We start from the raw sequence: 21,442 nt of genomic DNA on the forward strand, positions 1-21,442 counted from the left end.
TTCCACCCACTTTTCTGGCCATTGTACTTGGCCAACAAATGCAGCGCACAGCTGGCAACAAAGTGAATGGTCAAAATCCAGATTTAGGAACAAGACCAGGTCCAGCTTGGATTTCGATTTCGGTTTCGGTTTCGATTTGGAGTTGCTGGACCCGGAATACACGGAATCCGGACTGCAGATTCCGGATCCAGTTAACGAGCTCGTTACGGCTCATTGGCCCTTGGGTCGTGCTCTTCTATGCATTTGGCCAATGTAAATTGAATTTGGTCTTCGGCACCGCCTTCCAAAACAGAAACAGAAATGCAAATTAAGCGCAAAGTGCTTACAAATGTGCGCTGTCTGCTGGGCGATGGGCGGTACAAGTGGGCGGTCAAGTGGGCGGTCAAGAGGGCGGTCAAGTGGGCGGTCAAGTGGGCGTAAGGTGTGGCAACAATAATCGAGTGGCACTCGGAATGGCACATAATAACATATAATTATTTGAGCAAATGCAATCAATTTGAATCGATAGAATGGAAGCGCTAATTGCGATAATTACTAAGTAAGCTTGGAGAGCGCACCCGAAAATAAATATTCAGGAACTTGACATTCTCAGCAAATAAGTTAATACCTAAAGCGCATTTAAAATTGATTGATCTGTAGCAGAGTTACAATTCGGAAATGTTAAGAAGAAAAAATACAATAGTAAATTAATCATTAAAGCTAAGGATCATTCATAGCAATGCACATTTTTTAATTTAAAGTTCCTGCCACGGCAACCAATAAGATACATATTTTCTAATCAACCTTTGCAGTTTCGAAATAAAAGAAAACACACCTGATACAATGCCAAATGGAGTGTCTTGTGGAAAACTTGAGTGGGAAACCCATGATTGCGAATAGGAAAACTTTCTGGCTGCCATGGGCCAAGTTTGCCCCATTAAACTTTGTACTTGTTGAGGATATCGCAAAGTATTCCCTCTCCGAGGAGGCAAAATCAAGCCAAGACAGTTTTTCCCTCCTGAGCCGTGTGCATTCATTGTTGATTTTCCAAGCCCCCCACTAACTAAACCCCCCCTCCGGCCATCCGTCCAGCGAAACAGGACTCTTAAAGAAGAATATCCGTGTCTACTGCAGGATATAAGAAATGAAATAAAAACAGAGGTACTTTTCAGGCGCAGGCGTGAAATTGAAGAGCGACTAACTCTCTCGCTAAACAAACTTATGATTTCCCGCATATTTATATGGAATATATAAATTTTAAGATATATATGCTTGGTTAGCATTGAGATTCTAGTCAGCAAACATGAAGATTTCCCAGACATTATTTATGCGATTTTATTTTAGATTTCTTAACCGAAATCAAACGAATCTTAAGTCTTTCCGATATATTTACGATGTGCGTAAAGCTATAGCTATAGGATATAGTCGCGGACGCTCTCTCGCAAATTGAGAGAGAGAGAGCCGGACAGGAGGAAAAAGAGAGAGAGCCAACCGGATGCGTGGGAAAGTTGCCGGCGAAAGCGTGGAAAACAAACCGCTACGAAGGAAAGTGTCGCCGCACAACTCGCTCAGTCGAGCATTAGACGCCAACGCGTTCGGAGGCAGCTCTCTCTCTCTCTCTCTCTCCCGCACACACACACTCTCTGTCTCTGTCGCTCAACGGCTCTTTCTCTCTCTCTCTTTCGTTCCTCCATCTCCGTCGCACTTTCTCACACCCGCATTCACGCTATCAACGGACTCCAGAGGAAAAGTGTGAAAAGTTGTACGGCCAGGGGCTCTGCTCTTATGTATACAAGTATGTAAAATGCGGGGAAAACAGAGAAATGCATCAGAATTCCGTGTTTTCTTTTTGCTTTATGTCAGTTTAATCACTCTTGAATCCAGCGGCAGCGGCAGTGGGTAGTCGTTTAATTTTAGACGCATCACTTCAAATGCGATCTATAAATATGGCAACTTATTTTCAAACTGCACTCGCCGGCTATAAATCAAAATAAATGAAAATCAAAAATTTGTGAGACGCCTTTGCTTTCGATTGGCACGCGAAGAAAATTTTAAATGAAAATTGCGGAAAATAAGAAGCAAGAAACCTTTAATTTTAAATGTTATAATTCAATAAGAACTAACTTTAGACTAAGACCACTTTACCACTTGTTTAGGCACCCGAACGCGGTAAAATGTTTCTGGCGGTTAACCAGAGTCTACAGAATACCAGCAAGAAGAAGCGCAAGCGGCGGACGGCCGAGGATGATCCGCAGGAGGATTCTGGAGAAGGAACGCCACCAGTTCGTCCCCTGGAACCCAGTGCGTCCAGTGACCAGTTGGTCGGAGTTGGCAATGGAGCCACTTGCCGGGTGTGTAAGTGCCCGGGCAGGCAGTCCTTGACCCTGGTATACATCTACCTGGGCGCCCTCACCCTCATCCTGGCCAGCCTCTCAATCGTCTTCTACACGCACACCCAGGACGTCGAGTCCTTGTCACAGGTGGAAGATAACTATTCGTCGAAATCGTTCCGGGTACAATTCCAGGCGGAGTTAATGCGCTCGGAAGAGGAATTAAGGAGACTGGTCAACAGGATAATCGAGGAGGAGCAGGAATTGGTTGGCAGGTGGGCGGATCACTAACTTTTCAAGCTCCCGTAGTTTTTGGCACATAATTATGTACCCCCCAAAATAGCACCACCGCGAGTAGCACCACCCAATCGAGGGATCCTCTGAAGAATGAACGCAAGTTCACGGATAACCTGATTAGCCACACAACGCGTCCCACAGGGAAACGAATGCGCCGGGACATCGCCTCCTCCGCTCCGGCATCCATGCATGGCAAGTTCAGGTAGCCTGACTAGGAATTCACATAACTATTCTTCCTTTCGCACCTCTCCAGCTGATCCGCTGATCGAGTTCTTCAATCCGAACCATCGCAAGGTTTTGGAGGAGCAAGACACCGAGATCCGTAAGCGCACGGGTCAAAAGGGCGCCGCTCCCGGCGGAGATGAGTGGATCTATCTGAACACATACTGCCGTGTTCCGGAGAAGATAATCACGGGCTTCTGCAAGGGTACCCAGGACTATTGTCCGCCGGCACCGCAAGGACCAACCGGAGAAGTGGGACCAAAGGGACCACCGGGAAACCCGGGTCTACCTGGCATCCCCGGTCCAAAGGGAAATCGCGGTGATGTGGGATTACCGGGAGCCCCCGGTGTGGATGGCGTGGGTCATTTGGGTCCCGCCGGACCTCGCGGTCCTAAGGGAGATGCCGGGGCCACCGGAAGAGCCGGCTTGGATGGACGGGATGGAGTGCCCGGGGAGCCGGGACTCGATGGCGTACCGGGTCGCGCTGGTGCTGATGGAAAGAATGGCCTGCCTGGACGCGATGGCAAGGATGGGCTACACGGCAAGGATGGCAAAGATGGTCTGTCCATCACGGGACCCAAGGGTGCGCAGGGACCACCAGGCGAACGAGGTCTCAAGGGTAAGTTATCCCCTTTATACCTCGATTATTCCTAGATTGTAACTATCTTCTGGACAGGCATTGCGGGTCCACGTGGTCGACCTGGCAAGCCGGGAACCAATGGCATACCCGGAGTGCCCGGCATCAATGCCTGGAAGCTGCAATATCCCAATGGCAGCTCCTCCAACGATCTGCTCATACCGCCTTCTATAACAGGTAAGTTAGCCGAAGGGAGGATTAAGGGGTGGATACATAAGTATAAAACGAGATTTTCCTCCTTGAAGACATCCAAGTGCCGGACTTCCAACGCACGGTGATTGTGGAGGAGGGAAGATCCCTGAATTTGAGCTGCACCGCCACGGGAACTCCGACACCGCAGGTGGAATGGCGACGTGAGGATGGTCGCACCATTAATGTCAATGGCGTAGAGAGTAAGTATGCGTGTGACCACTTCCAATTGCCCTTATAATCCTCTCCATTCAGTGGCCTCCATCAGCGGACAGTTCCTGAGATTCACCAATATCACCCGACATCAGATGGCGGCCTACACCTGTTTTGCCAACAATGGCATCGCTCCCGTGGCAAATGCCACCTACCTCGTGGAAGTGCAATGTAAGTGTGTGGCGAGCAAAGTTTGTAGATTAGTTATGAACAGAGAGACTTCCTATCCCCCAGTTGCTCCCATGATATCGGTGTATCGCCAAATGATCTACGCGGAATACCAGAGCAGTGCCACACTCGAGTGTTTGGTGGAGGCATTCCCCGAAGCCATTAGGTATTGGGAACGTGCCTACGACGGCAAGATCCTCGATCCCAGCGACAAGTACGGCATTGAATCGTACCCAGAGGGGTGAGTTTATATACCATCTTATCCGTAGAAATCCCTTTTAATTATGAAGCTCCCTAGTTTCAAGACAACCATGCGCTTGACCATCAGTAATCTGCGTAAGGATGACTTTGGGTACTATCATTGTGTGGCCCGAAATGAACTAAATGCCACAATGGTCAACTTTGAAATAGCACGTAAGTTGCAAAATGTGTGAAATGTTGAATATCTTTGCAATAACCCCATTTTTTAGCCCAAGATCCGAATAGTGAGACCCCGTATGTGGGAAATAACATGAAGGTATACGGTCAAAGACCGCCGGAGAGCGAGTGTCCCGTTTGCGATCAGTGTCCAGATCCCAGGTGGGTTTTCCATAATCAACTTCCCGATAAGTTTTTTTACATCTACTCCATATCTGAAGCTTGTACCAGTGCAAGGACTCCATACTGAATAACTTTGAAATCCAGGCCACGGGCAATCTCAGCTATCCGGGATTACCCAAGCGACCAAAGAGTAAGTAGATGTCTTAACATCCTTAAGCATATACAATATAATATCTCACCCATTAGCTTGCTATCTGTATGCCGTGGGCAAGCCCGTTTTCCACAAGGTGGTCAATGAAAAGTTCGGCTCCTGGCTTAGAGATCCATCTCCGGACAGTGATCGTGAGAAGACGTTCGTCACTAACGAAAACGATCCGTACAATCTGTTTGAGTTCACCACTCGCATTCAGTACCGAATGAATAGCATCCCCCGGAGGAAATACGAGATTCAAGAAGGCTTTCATGTGAGTTATGAAAAGTTACAAGATTTTCCATTCCTAATTTATTTGATTTCATTATTAGGGCAATGCACATGTGGTCTTTAACGGTTCGTTTTACTATCAACAAAGAAACTCGGATCTGGTGGTCAAGCTGGACTTGACCAGCCTGAAAAAGATAAGTGAGTGTTTTGCAATGTTTAAGATGCATATTACTATCAATTGATATTCCCCCTAGCCACACAATTGCCATATGCTGGAGTGGCTGCTGCGAATAGGCTTTATACCACGGACTACAACTACATGGACTTCAATGTGGATGAAGTGGGCCTGTGGGTGATCTATAGCACCTACAACTCCAACAATACGCTGGTGGCCAAGGTAAAGTTTGTGGGTCCCTCAAAAACTTCACCCAAATGATAAATTTTTCCCCAGTTGGATGCGGAGACGTTGAAGATGCAGTACAACTTTAATATCACCCTGGACCATCATCAGTTTGGTGAGATGTTCATCGTGTGTGGCAATCTGTATGCCATCGATTCGGGAACGGACAAGAACACCCAGATTCGATATGTAGTGGACTTGTACAAGGGCAAGCTGCTCAACACGAATCTGCCCTTCTCGAATCCCTTTAGCCATACCACCACCGTGGGCTACAATCCCCTGACTGTGGTAAGTGATAACTAATATCTCACTGTGATTATTTACAAACATACTATGTATTCGATATTATATATTTTAGGAACTCTACTCCTGGGACAAGGGCAACGCACTCACATATCCCATACGCTACAATGAGCAGCGTTTAATCTCCGACAATAGTTAGGAGTCGCTAATCACAAGACGATCTTAAAGATCTGCAGAGTCATGGCTCAAAATCTAACTAGTCTAAGGCACAATAAATAAATGCAAACTGTTTTTTTTTTCCAAATGCAAATGGTTCTACATTTCTCTTGTTCAATATTTGGGATCGCTGGCATGTTTTCACAATTTGTTTGCTCACAAGTCTGGAAATTCACTAATTGAAAGGCACAGCAAGGGAAAGTGTGCGAAAATAGTTGGGTGTGAACTGCTAATTTGCAAAAGGTGGAGTGGAAAAAGTGTTATATATTTGAAGTGAAGTGTGTTCAGGTGGGGAAATATTTATTAACACTTCCGATTCAGACAAACAAATCGTATCATGCCATATAATTGAATTCTGTTTTCTCTAGATTAAATTTCTGTTTTGGTTAATTAGTTCACATCGTGGACATGTCAAGCGAAAGAATGCTCCTTTAGGCTTATACACACATTATCCCCATTTCCCATATTCCGTGTACCATTAAATTCCGTTTCAACATCTTGGCTTGGCCCCAAACCACTTTGCAGCTCCACGCCTCTCCATTGTCAATTAGCTGCGATAATGTTGACATTATCCGGGCCGGGCTCCATTAATTATGCCTGCTTAAAAATGCCTGGACGCAGGGCACTCTGCCAATTGCAGCAACAAGTTCACCTTGTGGATGTGCCAAACCGTTGATGGAACAGCAGGGATGTTTCATGCGAGATGAAAGATGGACGACGGACCACGGACGAAGGCGAAGTGGGCGGGCGACGAGGCAGGGGCTCTAGTTAATTTCCAGGCGGGGAACCAGCTGCCGATCGGTTTGGGAATTGGTAAGAGGACCACCGGGTCGGCTATATAGGCCACATGACGAGCTGAAGCTCCGCAGATTGACGGACTGGCAGAGTGACGGCCTGTCAATAGGGGAAACCAACTGAGCTCGGCACGAAAGCGTTTCGATGTTTGGCAGAGCCCTGTACCACCCCAAAATACACACCCTCAATCACACTGAGCCACCCTAAACGTAGCACTGTGCTGAAGTACACTGAGAAAAACGGAGGAAAGATGTGCGTGGCTATAAAAATGTGACCCAGACTTGCACTTAAATGTTTGCCTTAACAGTTTTAAAGTTTTAAACAGCCTTTTAAAACGGACAATAAACTAAAAGCTAGATTAAGGAAGAACTATGACATTATAAAAATAGGATTTGGTGACCCCTATATTTATTTTATAGACTATATATTTTTCATCTACAATAAGTTCAATTGGTGACCCCGATGCTTGCATTTACTCTACAGAAAGGAAAATAGACTTGACTGAATTTTCACCGTTATTTTACTTATTATTATTTAAGCTATTCAGTTTGGAAAACTAGAAAAATGAGAGCAGTGTAACTCGGTTCGGTTCGGTGGGTAGCTACACATAGGACCACATCCACTGCAGTTGTGCCTCGAAGTTCGTCTCTCGTCAATTGCGTTGCATGTTTGACAATTTGCATTTTTCGTTGTCTACCACCCTCACAGTCGCCTTAAAGCCCCCTACGCTCCCTACGCCCCTGCCAACCCCCCTTGGCCATTGTCTGAACGAATTTCAGTTGCATTTCTCGATTCCCTTTGTCATCGTTGCGACCGTGAGGCAATTCGGGGATCCGGAATGCGTCACGGATTGCGGCTGGTTCTGTGTGGGGAAACTGGGGAAAAATGTTGGAAATTGGTAAAGGCAGCGCAGTCACAGATGGCACTGGCTCCTAAATAGGGATTCCTCTTTACTGGATTGCATTCCACATTGCATTGCTGTGATGGCAAAGCCAGCACAAGTGTGAGCATTGGTGAAATAAAATCAGCTTTGAGCTATTGACGATAGAAAGCAAACAGAAGACATAGAAGCTTAATTCGATTCGATGACCTTAACATCAGAGCTTGTTGAAAAAGTTTCAAGGAAGCGGGATGTAGTTTCTCGAATTTAACAATAGAAATAAATTATTATTTAATTTTTAAAGCCCGCTTAGTTCTCGATAATCGAATACCCATTTTTACGGCTATTCTTGTCGTTAGCCCTGTAAAATCACCGTCAGTTGGCACTGACCATCAATTATCAGCGTCAACCTTTGGCCTTTCGGCACGAGTGTTTTGATTTATGCAGTTTTAAATATATGTATGTTCATATACATATATTCCGTACTTTTCTGTTTGCTCGCATTGTGGATTTTTTGTAGTTTTTGGCCAAATGCCAGCGGAATCGTTTGACTGGGCTAATCCCCAGTTTTATAGACCCCCCCGTCCAGTTGCCACCTTCTCCGCCGAAAATTCAGACTCTCTATCATTTTTCATTTTTTGTTGTGCTGTTTTGTTGGGGCAGGCCCATCTGGTGCCGTTTGTAAGGATAATGCGCTCTTGTCAAATTGCCAAGAGTGGCGGCTACAGGATATGCCACACAGGATACTACTGGGTGGGTGGGATATGGATGCGGATGCGGATGCCAATGCGAATGCGAGTGTGGATAAGGATGAGAATGAGAATGAACACGAAGACGAGAAGGGGCTTTGGAACAGCTGTTGGACGCTAAGCGCCTTCCAGTAGCCTCAGTCGCTTTTATTCCGCCGGAATCCCCTCGAGTCCGTGGACAAACAATTTTCATGCTTGAACGCCGCCCCCACCAAATCACTCCGGCTCCTCCCAGTTGAGCCCCATCCCTTCACCCCTCCCCTTTCGCTTTAGCAACAGTTTGCTTCATTAAATTGCAAACGAGCATCAAGAATCCAGTGTCTCGTGGGGGGAATGAGCTGCAGAATCCGAAGGGGGGAAACTTTTCTCCAGACCAGTACTACAATACTTAGTACATGGCCGAGGATTGGGAGCAGGAGGAGCAGGAGGTCACTGTGTTTACGCTCTAATCAAAATGCAAAATGTAATTTGGAATTTTAACATGAACAACGTGAGCAGGTCACTGGGCCATAAAGACCCATACAATTTCATGACTTCACAAGGGTTTGCTTACCCATAACACAAACAAATAGTGTTGTCCAAGTCAATAATCTACAGAAGCTAACTAATAGATTATAGTTTTTATTAAAGTTAGTAATTCCAGTGCTCTATCAGATACTATTAGAGTGGGCGTCTTCCATGTCTTTGGAATCTGCATGCTTAATCTCCACTTTCTAGCTTTTATATTGTAGTTCCTGAGATCTCAACGTTCATACGGGCGGATATACGGACAAAGCACGAATCTAGAATACCCTATAACTCTAAGAGTAACGGGTATAATGATAATAAACAGATTAAATATCCACTTTTCTAATATAACAAGTAGATACGCGTTCTTGGTTTATAAACTAAAACATCAAATTGAAAATGGTCTAACCAGCTTATCATCTTAACTAATCAAATTTGACTGAAAAATAGCCAGAAGTCCAGCACCAAAAAAGGAAATACAATCGTGCGAGTGAAAGAGAGGTGTATAGTGTGTGCGAGAGAGACAGTGCCGGCAATTAAAAGGGGCCAACGTGCAAGGCAAAAAGGCCAATAATCATGGCCAAAGCTGCCAATCGCTGATGCGATAAATTATTTCTGGTGTAAATGCCGTAGGGTGTCCAGTGGAACTTTAATGAATGAGCCCGTCAAATGGTAAATGTCACTAGAGAAGCCAATAACTTGGCTCAAACAGTCATTAATCCCGTCTACTAACCGTCTTGGCCCGTATTCGTGGTAACAAATGTCTGGGTCCAGACTTTAGAGAAAACTTTTTGCCTCAACTTGATGCACTTACTAATTGTTTGAATGCTTTTGTGATTGAGAGAGAGCCCCAAGACTTTACCTCTGCTTTATAATTTTTAAATGTCTTTTAACCTCTTTTTGGTACTAAACGCTTACCTCAATAGTTACCACTTTCATATACTACGTTCAATAAATGCATTTCGTTAAAGTTAATAACTACGATTTCTAACTGCTGTTTATTTTATATTTTCCAGCAGTTTCATGCTACTCCATAAACCGAAATCTCTTTTGATCCGGCGCTCCTAATGGGCTGGCCAATCAATTGATGGTCCTGACTGCTTTCGGTTATGGTAAGTCCTCTTATCCAACTCATGCTGCTATCAATTCAATTTTGTGCCGGCAGTCGGTGCTCATGGTGCTCTCGGTTTGTTTGGCGATGGGTGGCTGTGGAGACCGAGTAACCTGAGGAGCAGCAGGAGCAGGAGATGCCCGCACGGGAATGGGGTATCCATTGTGGGTTAAACAATGCCCCGATGAGACGATGGCCCTCGCCGCGTGCCAGAGACAATGGGGCGGATGCACAATGGCCGTGTGTTCGGGCCCGACGGTCTCGAAAATAAACCCCGACAAGTGGCGACCTCTGACCCCGCCGCCTTGGATCTCCCGCATTGTACTTTTAAATGCGTTAATTGAGTGCTACGAGTTGTCTTTCGGCACTTGCACACCGCCTTCTGTTTTGTTTGCCATCATCCATTGTGTGTGTGTTTTTTATACATTCCTCCTGTTTTTTTTCCCCCCTTGCCTTCTGCTAGAGAGGCATTCGGCACTTGTAGTCCAACGCAGCCAAACAACAAATCAAAGTCAAATGGTCAACGAGACACACAAGTTGGCAAAGGGAAAATACAATACAAGGAAAATCTTTGTCCCACACATACACACACACACAACTTAACCAGATGGTTACCATCCCAACCGGAATTGCACATGGACAATGGGGTTAATGGGAATGCTTGAGTTGGGATTCGAGTCCGTATTTGACATATCATAAAATTCAAATTGAAATTGAAATTGATGTTCATTTCGTTATTAACACTCCAAACACACATAAACATATTATTTTGTGCCAGCTAATGAAGCATAGATGAAAGTATCGAAGGCGTAATTTATATAGTGCGAATAAATTCAATTTCGGTTGTCTAAAATGGCAATTCGGAAATTTATTGCATTTAAAATACTTGAATTGCGAATGAATAAATATCGAAAATATTAGACAAATGTACTTTAATTGATTTATTCTCAATTTAATATTAATTGGCGGTATCTTTGGACTATACAACTATTTGCGCAAATACTTTACCACCGAAACGCTTACGGCTTTTAGACCATAATTTAAGTGGCTATAATTATGCGCAGCAAATATTTCCATTTTAATATCAATATTTGTATAAATTAATACAAAGTTTTAAAGTACAGGAATTACAGTAGTTGACAATTAAAAAAAAAAGAATATTTTTCCATTGCACGGTATCCCTTGATCTACCCATTTAAATTTGTAGATTTTTGTTAAGATTGTGCCTAAAACTTATGTTAAATTGGATACAATACTTTCAATTGGAGAAATCATGTGTGTGTAACCATTTGTCCATTTAAAAAACACTTGAAATTCATTTTACAGGGTAACAGTTAGTCTACACCTAACCACCTAAACGTAATACCGCCCGAAGCGTTCTTTATGCTCGTGCCAATTGAAATGTTAGCCAAAATGTTGCCCCCGCTTGTTGGCAGCAGTGTTTTGAAGCGTTTCGCTTTGACACTTTGGGTTTTTTATGGGTCCGCGCATAGAATAGAACGCCACCCCCACCCCCCCCCCCCCCGCGGTCTTCTGGTGAGGGTACACGGTTTGGGATCGGCACAAGGACACCCATCTTACAACCGCAAACATTTCGCGCTTAGGTGCACTTCAGTGGACGCACGGCAGTAGACTCGCATTTCACTCTACCGGCTGACCAGCTGACCAGCTGACCACCGGTGGAAATGGTACGAGTGGTGTTATGCCCGTATGCGCTCATTAATTTCGCCTGAGTAAAGTTCAATGGGACAAGCAACCATACAGAAAAAAAAAAAAAGAAGTGAGCGTGGGGGTGGTGGAAACCACCCACCTGGCCAGGTGGCAGACAAAGTGCTGCGAGTTTCCACAGGCAAATGAAAAATGATTTGCCAGAAGCCGTCTAACAAATGGGTCGCAATTTTCGCTACGTGGGTGTGGCAATAAGTCGGCTTCCAGTGAAAGGCGCTGATAAGCGACGGCTGGCCAAGTAACGTGGCCCAAACGAATGGCCAGCAATTAGACAGAAGGCGAAGACGCCATCGGCAAATTGAGGATGGAGCTGCGAGAGCGGGGGGTGCGGCAGGAGCGGTGTTAACCCATGACAAGCCCACGAAAATTTATTACGCTGCTATGGGGTTTGCTTAAATAGGGTTTGTCTTACGAATTTGCTACAAATTCCTAGGCAAACAAGGCTTAAGTCCGGGAAACTTGACGTAACAAATAAAAGTCTCAGCTCTACTATTCAAATAATAAATTATAAAATATTCAATTAATAAATTATCGATAGTATTTGGTAAAATAACTTGGCCACGTATGAAGGAAAAATATTTTAGCAGATAAAAACATTTTTATTGAAATAATAAACTACAATATACAGATATTTTTCACTTTATTTATTATTTACCATTTAATTATCGTTAAATTCCTATGCATTTGAACTGATGAATAATTTTCGCAGATAAGTAAACTAATATACCGCCGGACGATTTTTCGGCCACAAATAATTAATGCGTTAATGGGCTGGGAAAAAGGAAATTCAGACAGTCTTGGGCTGGGTTAAGTAACTAACTAACTAGTCTCATGCGATGCGAAATCGATGACAGGAACAACAAATGGTGACAGGGTGCCACAGGCAAAAGGCTCAAACTTTATTTTCAATTCGTACTAGTGATAAAGAACGATTTCTTAATCTATGAATATTTAAATATGAAAATGAATATGCTGGTCTCATTAGTTTTGTTATTAAAAGGGATATCTATCATGAAAATCCATGGGAAAATGCAAATAATTCTTCAACTTTTAAAATATCCTAGTATCAGCTTTAGTTGCTCACCAATTGCTCCTAGTTTTGCAATAAAAATCGATGTTTTCAAAGGTAGTTTTGAATATTAACTCTCTATTAATTAGGATATAGGTGTATAAATAGCACCCTGTTCGTCGGTTACTACCTCTGACATTGACAAATCTACAGCAACAACTTGGCCGTAGTAATCAACCGGCCGACTGGACTTGCACTTTATCCACGTATTTATGTCGGTCAATATGTTTGAATTTCCAATTAATTCGCCGCGCCAAATGACAATGACAAAATGATAAGCATATAGGGATGCGATGCCCACCACATACAAACACCCACTGTCCATGTACACAGGGTAGCAAATATAATGTACAATACTTATTTTGGCCCAGTTGGGCGGATGCCTTTCACCTGGCAAAAAGCGGACGCACCCCACAAAAGCTGCGGACATTTCAATTTCAATGCAAAATAGCTCGGACGCCCATGATGATGATGGGCAAAAAGGGGATATAATGCCACCGAGTGGAATGACAAGCACTGAGAAAAATAAGTTGTACTCTTAAATAAGTACTAAATTGGAGTACTTCAATTGATACGTTCAATGGTTCCCACATTAAAATACCAAAAATTGTAATTAAATCGTTATAAGGACGTCACACATTTAAATAGCACAGAAAATCACTAGGAAATTATTCAAGTACTCAGGCTATTTGCTACCTCTCATTAAAAATAATAATTTTGATATTTTTTTAGTGTAAATACCACTGAGTTGGCGTTAAATATTACAACTACGCCGATGGTTTCGTCAACTTCAAACATTTCGCAGCATAAATATTACACATTGGCAGGGCGAAAATGAAAGGGAGGCGGTGACAGAGACAGTCCATGACAGAGACAGAGACAGAGACAGCAGCAGAGAAAGAGACAGAGAGAGGGAGAGGAAGAGGGAGTGAGACAGGGCTATGGCCATAAAGAGGGGCTTATAAAGTATTCATTTGAACATGTTGGACCCAAATGCCTTTGAAGGGCAACAAAGAGCCCGACTGCCCAGGCAAATGGAAACTGTTCCGTGCACATTTCTATAAATTCCCACAAAGTTTGCCGAGGAGAAGGCCAGGGGCTGTGTTGTGAAATTTATGCAAATTTCCAAATGTTCAACTGTTGCTCGGTGGTCCCAAGTAGTTGGGGAATGCGATGTATGGGTGTCCATGTATGGGTAGAATAGTAAACAACATTTGGTTTGGAAAAAAACAAGGCTGCTGCCGCCACGCCTTCGTAACCCTTTCATGTTGGCCTCTCTGACCTTCGCAATATTTATGCATGAACGCCCTATATAATTGTTTTTTCTATACGAAGAACGAGACAAGTCAGGAGGTAACGCCATGGTCGAATGACTCGCTTATCAGATAACCTTTGATTTGAAAACTATATCGATGCGCGGCAACATTTCTTACGAAACTGGTATTATATTTGGGGTGCAATATACAGATCTTAAATTTCCTGGCTTTTTTTCTCATTTAGAATACATTTATACCTTTGAAACTTTCACATTCTTGTAGACAAAAAATTCACTATTTTTGAGCAACTCAAGCATGAAATATGTATGAAGTGAATCTGTAAATTTATCAATAAAACTTTACATTAAACATGAATATGTGAGCTAAATCAGTATTGCGTATTGTTCTTTGGCCTACAAAATTCCATTTGATTTTCAATGCTCCCCAAACAAGCCACTTAAAAAATATGAACAATTCCAAATTCATTTCGAAGGTAATAAAATAATTCACAACTTTTGTCGAGGGTTCAAACACGAGTGCAAGGCAAAGAAGAAAAGGAAATTGAAAGAGAAAGGGGCGAGGGAAAGGAGAACGCAAAAGGGCGAAGAGCAAAAGGGCAAAAGAGCAAGAAGAGAAAATGCGAACGAGTTGGACATAAATTGCGAAATACTTGGGCGAAAGTAATCCGGCGGAATCCCGAAATCATTGCACAGTTTGCGAGCACTTTCCAACACTTGCACGCCAGCACATAGTTACACATGCAATTTACCAACACACACCCACACAACCAATGGCACTTGAGTGCACTTAAGCCCAGCCACGCCCACTGGCCCACTGGCCCACTAGCCCAGCGACCTCTGACCCCCGTGAGCCACCCGCTCATATGTTGATGCTGCTACTGCTGCTGCTGTTGTTGCAACAAAAAGCGGAATGAAAAACTAAAATATAATAAAATAAAAATATTATTATTATCCTTTCATTTTCAAGTGCTTTCCATTGTGTGCCAGTGCATGTGCGGCGTTGAGGGTGCATAAATTTATGATACCCCATGGAAAAACGCAGGATGCAGGTCGCAGGATGCAGGATGCAGAAATGTCGGATTCTAGCAAGCACATTAGTTGGCAAATTGGGGAACTAGTTCAATTAATCCGCTCGAGCGAAGTTTTGGGAACGCGAGTGCTGGCTAAAGGACTCCATCGAGTCCTGTGCGGCAATAGAGAAGTTTAGCGGTGCCCGACGACGCAACTTTTGCGCTCGCAAAATTGAAAATAAATATAATTAGTCGCGGCACAGGCATTAGCTATATTTCAATATCCATTGAAGATATTTAAGCTTCATTTAAAGTGTGCTCAACTTTAATGAACCAAAATGCCACTTTTGGTGGCAAAACTTAATGTATTACGCAATTTTCTCGATTTTTTATGCGCGAATTTTGCGATTTAGTTCTTCGTTTCCTAAAGCTGGCAAAAATCAAATATATTTTGTGGCTCAAGAACCCAGTTTCAGCCACCACCGACTAATCAGATTGCCGCTCTTCGCTTCTTCGATCCATCTTTCAATCTGCATGGCATCCGTTTCGCTCATCTGAATTCCGGAAGTGCCTTTTCCATTTAACTTCCTTCGCACTCACACACAAGTGCATATGAGTACGGATACACATGTATGCATGTATGCATATGGCGAGTTGTACAATTTTTATAAGGACTCCTTGGTGAAAAGTGCGGCAAATGGATGCGAAATGCGGAATCGGGCATGGATCGGTGGGTGGAGCGGGGTGTTGGTGGAAAAAGGGGGCGTGTCGATGCAGTGGCTCTTATTTGCATGCAACATGGAATGGAAATGAATGATGGCGAAGGTGGGCAAATGGGGACAGCAACAAGCTGCATGTGTGTAAATCCATTTATGCTCCAGCGCATTTATAGCCAATTTAAAAGCCCAAAGAGCTGCACTTTCCGAGACCGTCGGCGCATAGTGGTGGCCACTGGTGGCCACTGTTGGCTACTGGTATCTACTGGTGGCCACTGGTGGCCACTGGTGGGCGGATAATGATAGTTGGCCACTGGCCGTTTGGATATATCATTTACAGGGCGCTTCACTTGGAAAAAAAGGGGGGGGAAGCAGGCAGTTGGCAGTGTTGATTTGTGGTAAATGACTTTCCACGACATCCATCCCCTCCAAAGCCCGCCTTGAGCTGCACACTTTGTGTCCTGGCAACATGTCCTGCTCCTGGTGCTGGTCCTCGGCATTCCATTTGCATTGCGGGCCATTTAATTGCGCAGTTGGCGCATGTTTTACGACCAATATGCATAACATGGCATCCACATTCGACATCCGAAAGTCGGTAGGATGGCAATAAAAAAGAAAAAAAAAACGTGCCGCATACTTTTCTGCGCAAGCAGCGTCGAATATCCTTGTTCCAAAGCCCATTAAAGCACCGATTCATTCGCAGAACTATGCAAAATTACGCTTATCGAGCCCCAAGAAAAAAAAATAAACGCAAATGAAGATGGGATAAAGCCCACTAGTTGCTTGTTCTTCCCTTTATCAAACCTACACACACAATTCTTCCTTCACAAAAAATCAATGCTTCTTACAAGAATAAAAAAATAATAAAACCATATCCCACATTTTCTGAAAATTTTGCCAATGTGTAATTGCAAAAGTTGCCACTTTGGTTAACTAATTCGGTTTAGTTATGTTGCATAAAATCTAAATCAATCTAAAACCTTTTCTTAAAGAATATATTTATATATTATATTTTTCGTTTAGGATTCTAAATTAATATTTTAATATAAAATATTTTCAATACTCACTGGTTCAGGTTGCGCTCGTTGGAACCGGACTGACTCTGAACGTTCTCCGTGTGGCGCCGCTCCTTGTGGACGATGCCCATCAGCTTCATCCATGGATTGTTCTGGGAGCCATGGCCTCCCATGCCGCCACTCTGCCACATGGTCATCTTGGCGGCTGTTTCCCAAATCCGGTTCCGATCGAAGAAACTGTGGCAGTGGCAGCAGCCGCTCTAGCTTTCCAACGAAACCGAAACGAAAATGGACGCGAATACGGAAACGGAAACGCACTCGCGACTTGGAACTTCAGATCAGATATATATGTATATACTATACAAATATATATAGAGGACAGATGCCACAGGGCAAGAGTTGAAACTGAGTTGTTTCTGGGTTCGGCAGCCGCATCAATAGGTTTTTTATCTTTCTTTTTTTTTCAGTTTGAACGCCTCACATTTGTCATAGCCGAGAGTTTGGTTTTGGTTGTTGGATGGAATTGAACTAAGAGTTTTTGGCTAATGCTTTCCAGTTTCTTTGGGCGGCTAATGTTGCTTCTCGCTTTTGCTTTGCTTCTCTCTTGCTTTCGCTTTGCTTTTTGGTCGTGTTGTGCTGCTTTTCTATTTGTGAGCAACGATTCCCTTTGAATTGCTGTTGGTTTCTTGGCCTATGTCTAAAATTAATAATCACAATGGGCGTAGAACTAATCCTTTATTTCGATATTTTTGGGTCTTCTGTTTGTTAACCAATTTTTAATGCTAATTATTGTTGGGTCTCTCTGCTTTGTTTGTCCTTTCTTGCTTTATTTGCAATTTCCGTATAGGTTCGTTAAATTTAGTATGCAAAAATTCCTCTTCTTGTATATTTTGTCTTCTAGCTAAATTTTGCTGGCCAAAGATTCTATCGAATGAAAATGTCCGATTATTGATATAATTTATGATTTTTGATAGAAGGTCGCAGTAGGTCGACAATTGAATATCCGATACTCTTTAATTTAAATGGAAGCTAGTCAGGTTATTTGATCAATTATGAAAACCGAAAAATGGTTTCATGTTAAAAACGGGATGGATATAAAATGGATTTGGAAGAAGCCTAATCGCTATAGCTTGTATCGTCATATTTCGGGTATTTCGCAATATCGTACAATTTATTTACAATGTATCCGTAGGTATGTACAACATTTGTTCCAATTACGACATTTACTATTATTCTTTGCTTTTACGATTGCTTTTTGTTTGAAATTTTAGTTGTAGTTGTTGCTGATATATAGTGCATAGGGCAGGAAGGCGATTAAACGACGATATGAAGAATTACGTGCACGGGCAGCTGGAAATATGATATAAATTGAAACCACAAATTAGATATAATTGAATATATTTACAAAATTAATAGTATATAATGCTAAATCTCTCTTAAAGATTATTATGTATACGGTTGTGTTTCTATGTAGCCGAACCAAATTATACCTGTGCCCAGTAAATTGTTCATAATTTATACTGGCTGCATACAAAAGCCATCCCCATTACCATATCCTTCCCATTGAGGACCCAAGAAGCCAAAAACAAAGCTCTCCATTGCTTCAATTATGTCAACGACTAGGATCATCTTCAAATGGGAATCATCATTTGGCTTATGGGAATGTCTCAATATATTTGCAATTTTCAATGTTCGAAAGGGGGGGAATTTCGGTGGGATGTCTAGTAATTTCCAGCGCCCCACTGTAAATCTGACAGCAGCAAGTGGCAGGAGTGCGAGGGGTTGTCCGATTCTGTCAGTCTGCTAAGTACTACCAAGCACCCATACACACACACACACTCACACTTACACACTGCCACAATCTTGCATATACACACACACATACACACAACCACCATTTTGGGGACTCGAGCGTGTGCACATTTGCAATGCCATCAACGTCGCATCGAGCACATTAAGAAACCATTCCACCTCGGATCACACTCTTCATCGTCATCGTCATCACCATCACCATCACCATCGTCCTCATCCACATGAACATCCTCGTCCTTATCCTCATCCACTTCCAGTGTCATCCAACAAACGATGTCTGGCTGTGCTGTTAGCAAACTCATTCCCGCCCAGCTGGACACCAGTTATAACCTCAGAATACATAATTATAAAATCGACAACCAAGAGCGCAAAAATCGAGTATCCCGCTGTGAGATACTCACTAAATGGATTTATTATTTTAACTGCCAAAAATAACAAATAAAATTATATAGTATGTGACAGTTTTTTATGGTTTCAACCTTTTGCCAGAGATAATTGAATATGCATGGAAAATAAATAAACAAAGGCGAAAATGTTAAAAACTATCATATTAAAATCAAAGTTTTTGTAGCGCAATTTGATTTTCATTTTTTTTGTACAGGTGCCTAAAAGTACGAAACAATATATTTTAAACAGAAAATTGTATTTAAACTTCCTTGAATTCACACCTACAGCTGATAATTCAATATATATAGAAAATAAACAAGAAAAAAAGTTTTCCATTCATTTCTGAATGTGTCTAAAAGTATGCAACAATATTATTTTTTCACGTACGTTTCTCTTAATTTCTAATGACACTTTCATTTAAAAGAAATATACGTATTTAACCAGCTCCTTGGCTTACGAATCGCAAATTCCCTTAAAAATTTACTTGACAACAAGCACTTTGCAACTAAATTGCTAATTCGCAACTGTGATTCGGTTTGTAAGCAATTTGGCATTCAGAAATGCCTTTCACGCCCGAGAGGCAAAAGAAGCCAGTCAGGGTGGGCATCATGGGTTAAACAAAGGCAACTCTGACTGCAGCTTCCGGCTGAGCGGCAGTTTCATGTGCAGCTTGTGCGCCTGCAACACGAAGCATTTAACCGTTCGCCATTCACCGATTTTGTCAGATTGCAAAGTTTACTCGAGCGTGCGGCATTCAGGACTCAGAGCTTCAGCTCCAGGAGATGGAAAGGATGCAGCCAGATGCAGGAGATGGAGATGAAGGATGAGCTGCGGATTCTAAAGCCCTTGCCGGCGCTTCTTCTCTTTTTTATCGCTTTTGTTGCAGTTTGTCGCCTGTCGACTGTCGCCTGTAGCCTGTAGCCAACTTGCAACGCTTCAGCTCGACGATCTGTCAACGTCAACGGTGCGTATGATAAATTTTTATTGTGCATCTGCCATGAGTCCCACCATAGCACGATTCCCCTCATCCGCCCGCCATTTGACGTTTCCCATTTTCCTCCTGCCTCTTTCCACTTTTCACTTTCCACTTGGCCACTGCACTTGCTGCCCTGCGACCAATTTAAACTAATTACGCTTCAGTCTCTATAAAATATGTATTGTCATGCCAACCAAAAACTGGCCCCACAATCTGTATTATTTACACAAAAATGATATCGCATTATGAGCCCCAGCACCTGGCCGAAGTGGAGGATGGGTTTGGTCTAGAGGACACCAACTGGCGGCCAAAGGACGATATTAAACGGCATGTCCTGTGGCTGCCCAATACTCTTGTGGGGCAAGTGCAATAAATTACCAGCAAAGGGAATAAAAAATCGGCGAGCAGAATGAGTCAGTATAGGAAAAGCAGAAAGGAGAGTAGAAATGAGGAAAAAATGGCAAATGGAAAGGCATTTAATGCAGTTATCTATACACTTTTGAGAATGAATATACATTAGCTAACTCAAATATATACTTTTCGAATTGAATTGATTAATATTTCATTTCGAAAAAAGTTAGTACGAAAATATAGAACAATTATATGATATAATAGGTATCTTTTGGTAAGGGCATTTGATCTTACTGAATGACTTTCCTAATGTGATTCGCCCCTTTAAAGCAGTTACCTGAACCCATTTCTACATAGCCAACAACGTTCCTGCACCTGCTATTAATTTGATAAGCCAGAGGTGGGTCTGCAATTAGCCAGGAAACCAGGAGGAGCTCGAACAGAATTTAAATAGGCTGATAATTAAGCGACGTTGTCTCCTTGACACCTGGGAGATTGGGGAGAAAATAAAAGCCCAGACCATCTCCAACCCGGTAAAAAAAAAGGATTCAAGACAAGGACTCGCATGGGAAAAACTTTGGCGGCAAGTGAAAAAAAAAATAAAAATTCGCCGATGAAAGGAAGTGGATACTGTAAAAGTTGGCAAAGTTCAATCGCAAAGCGGATAACGCTTACCTCAATTAACTCGATATAAACGGATTGTTTGACATTCATGTCAACTTTGCGAAACAAATAAATATAAAATATTTCATCTGCCTTTCTTGTTAACATTCGATACCATGATTTTAATTGTTTTTTTTTTGCATATATTACAGCCCATTTATTAATGCCCATGCTTGATTAATCGAACTTTTTTATCGCACATAAATTAATAGCTCCTACTTAATCTAAACTCGCCCTGATTTTAAATTCATACTTTCAACCAACTATTTAATCCGATTTTCCATCGATACTCGCTCCGCTGACTTTCTGCATTAAGCTGTTGGAACTCCCCAAAGTCGCCGTGGCATCGGTGTCTTCTCACCTCGGCCGTAATCCGAATCCGGAATCCAGAATATGGAATTCCCATGGCCATCTACTCAACTACCCAGCCAACAAGCCCATCCTCGTCCTTGGAGAATCCGGCGTGTCACCCGACATTTCCCACCGGGGGATAGTTTCCTGCCACGCGCAACTTGACGGGGGATTTTCGGTAAACATTTTT

General features: G+C 42.8%; 2 protein-coding genes across 6 annotated transcripts in view, besides 1 other annotated feature; one reads left to right on the forward strand and one right to left on the reverse strand.

The window, feature by feature from the left end:
- Positions 1-21,442, reverse strand: part of Sh (Shaker) — a 138,941-nt gene that overhangs the window by 98,015 nt on the left and 19,484 nt on the right. For 3 of the 5 annotated variants that reach the window (NM_167594.4, NM_001201739.2, NM_001272735.3), the window contains exon 3: positions 16,764-18,062. In NM_167594.4, the coding sequence (NP_728122.1) occupies positions 16,764-16,909 (146 nt within the window). In that variant the 5' untranslated portion in view covers positions 16,910-18,062. The remainder of the gene's footprint in view (positions 1-16,763; positions 18,063-21,442) is intronic. The other 2 variants (NM_206775.5, NM_001258798.2) reach the window with 1 other exon arrangement.
- Positions 1,549-5,940, forward strand: CG6867 (uncharacterized protein). Its single transcript, NM_133034.6, has 16 exons — positions 1,549-1,774; positions 2,136-2,584; positions 2,653-2,798; positions 2,860-3,447; positions 3,505-3,642; positions 3,711-3,857; positions 3,910-4,038; positions 4,102-4,276; positions 4,334-4,449; positions 4,506-4,614; positions 4,674-4,765; positions 4,822-5,039; positions 5,098-5,194; positions 5,251-5,393; positions 5,448-5,684; positions 5,755-5,940. Exons 2-16 carry the CDS (start codon positions 2,154-2,156, stop codon positions 5,836-5,838), a joined length of 2,850 nt encoding a protein of 949 aa, NP_573262.2. The 5' UTR covers positions 1,549-1,774; positions 2,136-2,153; the 3' UTR covers positions 5,839-5,940.
- Positions 8,940-9,044: a mobile genetic element.

This window comes from Drosophila melanogaster, chromosome X (genome assembly GCF_000001215.4).
Source record: "Drosophila melanogaster chromosome X".
In the NCBI taxonomy this organism is placed as follows: domain Eukaryota; kingdom Metazoa; phylum Arthropoda; class Insecta; order Diptera; family Drosophilidae; genus Drosophila; species Drosophila melanogaster.

Excerpts from the sequence above, each read along its gene's own strand:
- CG6867 (NM_133034.6), top strand. The coding sequence starts at position 2,154 with ATGTTTCTGGCGGTTAACCAGAGTCTACAGAATACCAGCAAGAAGAAG. Across the intron at positions 3,858-3,909 it reads TAATGTCAATGGCGTAGAGA|TGGCCTCCATCAGCGGACAG; the intron begins GTAAGTATGCGT and ends CTCTCCATTCAG. Across the intron at positions 5,195-5,250 it reads GACCAGCCTGAAAAAGATAA|CCACACAATTGCCATATGCT; the intron begins GTGAGTGTTTTG and ends TATTCCCCCTAG.